General features: G+C 32.8%; 1 protein-coding gene and 1 long non-coding RNA gene across 2 annotated transcripts in view; one reads left to right on the forward strand and one right to left on the reverse strand.

Annotated features, from left to right (window-relative positions):
* Nucleotides 1-1,398, reverse strand: part of LOC105141866 (cytochrome P450 71D11-like) — a 45,508-nt gene extending 44,110 nt beyond the window's left edge. The window contains exon 1 of the mRNA XM_011049242.1: nucleotides 423-1,398. Within this exon, the coding sequence (XP_011047544.1) occupies nucleotides 423-1,328 (906 nt within the window). The 5' untranslated portion in view covers nucleotides 1,329-1,398. The remainder of the gene's footprint in view (nucleotides 1-422) is intronic.
* Nucleotides 239-759, forward strand: LOC105141863 (uncharacterized). Its single transcript, XR_845463.1, has 2 exons — nucleotides 239-298; nucleotides 397-759. It is a non-coding gene; the product is annotated as an uncharacterized LOC105141863 (long non-coding RNA).
* Nucleotides 1,399-5,339: the final 3,941 nt, after the last annotated feature.

Genomic DNA, 5,339 nt, shown 5'->3' on the forward strand with positions numbered 1-5,339 from the left:
TATAAAAATAATTGTGACGCATATATATATATATATATATATATATATATAGAAAGTAGATCAAATGTTGTTGACTTCTAATTTAGTTATATCAGCACTCCTGGTGGAACATTAATTGTGACGCATATATATATATATATATATAGAAAGTAGATCAAATGTTGTTGACTTCTAATTTAGTTATATCAGCACTCCTGGTGGTTAATTGTGACGCATATATATATATATATATATATATAGAAAGTAGATCAAATGTTGTTGACTTCTAATTTAGTTATATCAGCACTCCTGGTGGAACATTAATTGTGACGCATATATATATATATATATATATATAGAAAGTAGATCAAATGTTGTTGACTTCTAATTTAGTTATATCAGCACTCCTGGTGGAACATTAATTGTGACGCATATATACTCACCAGGATTGTTGCTTTGATGCTGTCTGTTCTCAAAGGGAATCCAAGGTCCCCGTGATCCTGGAGATTCAAAAGGACATCCAGAAGATCCTCCGCTTTACTCTCTTCACCAGTCTTTGCCACTTCCCTGCAGACTCTATGTTCATATATAATGTTTTCTAGCATCTCATCTGCGTCCTGATGCGACCTTTTGAGCCTAGACCTAAACCTACTGATCTTGTACAACAGCTTAGAGGAAGGGAATACATCTGCAATATTCGCACCTCCTATTGCCTCCATCACATGCTCAATAATCGGTAAGAATGCTTCTTGGTGCTTGTATTTCTTACCAACACTTGTTCTTGCAGTGATGCCATTTAATAAATCAAACATCATTTTACTAAGGTTGATTGGCGAGCCTGCTCTTGAATAAATGGTTCTAATAAAATTTGATACCTCTTCTTCCCTGATTGACCTGAATGATTTTACACGTTTCGCGCTAAGTAGCTCCAATACGCAAACCTTTTTCATTTGTCTCCAATAGTCTCCATATGGGGCAAAGCCAACGTCCTTGCTATTGTAATACATGACTTTTGCAACAAGGAGACAAGGTCTGTCGACAAAGTTGATCTCATGGTTTTTCATTGCTTCTTTTGCTGCTTCTGGTGATGAAATTATGACAGTGGGAACCTCTCCAATTTGAAGTTGCATGACTGGTCCATATTTACTGGCCATGTCTCTTAGGACTTGATGCGGTAGAGGGCCAAGTAGCTGGGGAAGGTTTCCAATTAAGGGTAATTTCCAAGGTCCAGGAGGTGGAGTTGGAGTTGATGAGATTTTACCTTGTAATTTCTTCCATAATCTCAGAACTGTGAAGATTAAGAGGAGGAAAGGTAGAAGGATCTGGATAAACTGGAATACTTGCTCCATAACTAAAATGGTCGGGATTGACCAAGCTGCAAAAACTGGTTCGATGAGTTGTGTGGCTGATTCGACTACTTGATGTCTATTATTATTGGATTTTTATCTTATTAAATAGGATGTGGATGTGATCAAATGTCCACAAGTTAATTTCAATAATTGATGGAACTACACACAAGTAACAAGAAGAAAAGTCAATGGAGTCCTCGCCGCTCCACCCATTGATAGCTGATATCATCGCCGATCCTTCTGAATTTATGTTAATTTAAACTTGAATATTATTTTTATTTATTTCAACTAAGCATATCCTCACATTATAAGGGGAAGCCCAGGGTAATTTTCTAATGGAGCCACTGTTAATGGAAAAACTTGACTCTTGGAGATAAATTTTTCTTACTGGTATCTCTGTTTTCGGTGTTGATCAAAGGAAATGCGTATTCCACGTAATTATAGCCAAAATAAAGATAGTTAAAACTTTAACATAGATTTTTCATAATAAACTTAACCGAAATTGCAGAAAAATATGTGCTTTGATATCCCCATCAGCATTTTTTTTTTTTTTTACATGTAACAAAGTGATAACCCCAGGCAGTTCAAAAAATTTATAATAATACTATACATGTTGGTGTTATATCTCACAAAGAAACATTCCCTCCTAGATATTAATAAATATTAGTTTCTATTATATAATAAATTAAGTAAAAATAATTGTGAATAAGCTCTCCTAGCGTGTTTTCTAAAGCTATTATATATATATATATATATGAAAAAATTTTGTGGAATTTAGGGACTTCTAATAATAAAGTCATGTTTGATCTTTTATATATATATATATTAAAGATCAAACATGACTTTATTATTAGAAGTCTCTAAATTCCACAAAAAATTTAGTTGTGTATCATTATGGAAGGTGTTGTAATATATAAAATATTATATTTTCCTTATATATATTTATCCTGTGTAGTTCGCTATATAGTAACTATTGTGTGCTGCTCTAGTCATATAAATAGAAGAGATGACTACTGATTATATATGCCCTTCAATTAATTATAGCTTATACCTTAACTTGGTATTAGAGTTGAAAATATCTAAATAGATTCTTCTCTCCCTAATCGACAAATTCTCTCCTTCCCTACCTCAGTTCTGAAACAAATTCTTCTAAATAAATTCTTCTCTCCTCTATAAAAGAATTTGCTATAAACATTTTTCTATTGAAAAATAACATCTCTTTTCCCTTTCCCCTTCCATGCCTCAGTTCTGAAATATTGCATTGTATCCCAATCTACACTCTTGAAAAAATAAATAGCATATAAATAGCCAAATTCATTCCAGCAGCAACTATCCGACTTCTCTAACTTCACTAATAGATTCCTTTGCTACTATTGCAACTAGCATCAATATTAGCTTGTCCTTCCCTACCTCATCCTCCCTTGTAACCCATGCTTCCACCAGTGTGCCTATCTTGCACACATTGCAGCTCTATCTATCTCTTCAGTTCCTACGACACCATCTGCCATTATAACTCTTTCCAACACATAATAAGTTATTAATCTCAAACTTACCAACATAAATTATCTATTTTGACGTATGCAGATGAAGCCATATTTGATTGGTGAAGGTGTCTTTTGTTTTGTCGATGGCTTGATAATGTGTCCTTATACATACAGTGATGTTTTTTCCACTTCAACTGCCTTTAGTTCTAGTTTCTTCCAAGCTTTTTTTGAAAAAGCTCCCTTCATCCTATTCCTATGGTTGCACCATTACTACTTGACATGATCAAAGAGTTGATGTCTTATCCCAAGTATAGGAGTGTCAAAGTAATAAATAACTCGGCAAGATCGAGGTCACACCACAGGGAAGTTAATTATAAAAATTATACATAATAATAATAATAAGAAAAACAACAACAACAATCATGATAGTGGGGGTGAAGATGAGTTAAAGAGGACTTTGAGATGTAAGATTAATGTGAAGATTATATAATGATAAAAACAAATGTCAAGGTCAGAGGATACACTAATGGTATTTGAGATAAGTAAAGTATAAACTCTTTATAAATTATCAACATGATTATATTAAGCATCTTATTTACGTAACACCATACTTATAAATTTTATTAAGTATTCATAATGCTAACTTATGTTGACAACAAATCAAGTTCCTCTCATAATAACGATGTCGGCCGAAGACTATGAAAGACCAAGTATTTGATGTACCAAGTGTTATACAACACAAATCTAGATTAACCCCATATACCAAGTATTATACAACATAAATCTAGATTAACCTTTTATGCATTGAAGTCTATATTGAGTTTATATTATACTTATCCTAATACCATTAGTAAAACCTTTTCACCTTGACATAATTAACTTAGCTAGACATTATGAAGAAGAGAAACTTAAATAAACAATATAAAAACATAAACATGATATAAGTTAATGAAGTATAGTAAAGGAAATGAAAAGTATGAACAAGAGATTAATGACAACAAAACTTAAGCATTACAAAACTATAAAGAGAGAGAGCAAGAATATGATCTTGATATGAAAAAAAGATGCCTAAATGAATGGAAAATACCTCCTTTTATAGGCTAAAATTCAGAACTATTCATTTGGTAATTAATAGTTGATGTAGTGGCCAACTATTGATTTAGTGGACTTGGTGGACAATAACATTTAAGCATTTTGGCTAAATGAATTGACATTGATGTAATCAGAATCTGGCAAAGTGTTCTTCATGAAAGTTGTTGGAAATTGTCTTTTCCTTCCACCCACCAAATTTCAGAGCATTTGGAGTACTATAGCTTGAGATATGTCGAAAATATTGAGCAGTGCTGCTGGTGGACGTGGTGGATAGCCCTCAAGCTCTTGTTTGGATGAAATGTCATTTCTACCATCAGAATTTGAACAGGTCTTCTTCATGAAAGTTGTTAGAAATTATTTTTTTCCTCCACCCACCAAATTTCATGTCATTTGCCTTCTAGAACTCCAGTTAATGGTAAAACTCTAAGCAATGTTTTGGCTGGATTGCTAGACAAATTCTGACTTCTTTTTTATGGCTAAAATTTGAATTTAAAAATGGTAAATTTAGGTCTTTCCATGCCATGAAAGTTTTAGGCCTATTTCTTATCTTTCCATCCATATATACCAATCTAAAATCCAAGATCTATAGCTCTAGATATGATCCAATGACTGAACAGTGTTCGAATTTGAATTAAATTGGCATCTCCTTTCTAAGCTTAGCCTATTGGTTAACCAACCATTTCTATGTATATGTGTAGGGAAATATATAATAGTAATGGTGGAGGTTACCGCACAAGAGTATGACTACAATATTTTGATATATAGGTACATTCTATAATATGCGCCCTCAAGCTGAAAGTGGAGGATCAACCCGAAACGTGAAATAAAAAGTAGTAAATGAAGGAGTAGGAAGTAACTTAGTGAAGACATCTGCAAGTTGATCTTGAGAGGAAATAAAACAAATCTGAATCTTCTTCATCGCAACTCTATCTTGGACAAAATTATAGTCAACCTCAACATGTTTTGTGTAGCATGAAAAAAATAAAACAAATTTGAATCTCTTTCTTTGCAACTCTATCCTGCACAAAACGATAGTCAACCTCAATATGTTTTGTGCTAGCATGAAAAACAGGATTCATAGACAAATAAGTGGCACCAAGGTTATCACATCAGATGATAAGAGCAAAAATAGACAAAATCTGTAGATCTGTTAATAAAAATTAAAGCCAGATAACTGACACGACTAAAATATTGATGTCTTCTCCTAAGTGCAGGAGTATCGAAGTAATAAATAACCCGGCAAGACCGGAGTCGAACCACAAGGAGGTTAATTGTACAAATTATAAACAACAATTATAAACAACAACAATAGTAACAATAACTACAACAATAATAATAGTAGTAATAATAATACTACTAATACTAGTAGTAGTAGTAGTAGTAGTAGTATTAGTAACAATAATAAAGAAAAAGAAGAAGAAGAAGAGGAAGAAAG

This window comes from Populus euphratica, unplaced genomic scaffold (assembly GCF_000495115.2).
Source record: "Populus euphratica unplaced genomic scaffold, PopEup_1.0 scaffold211.1, whole genome shotgun sequence".
Classification (NCBI taxonomy): Eukaryota; Viridiplantae; Streptophyta; class Magnoliopsida; order Malpighiales; family Salicaceae; genus Populus; species Populus euphratica.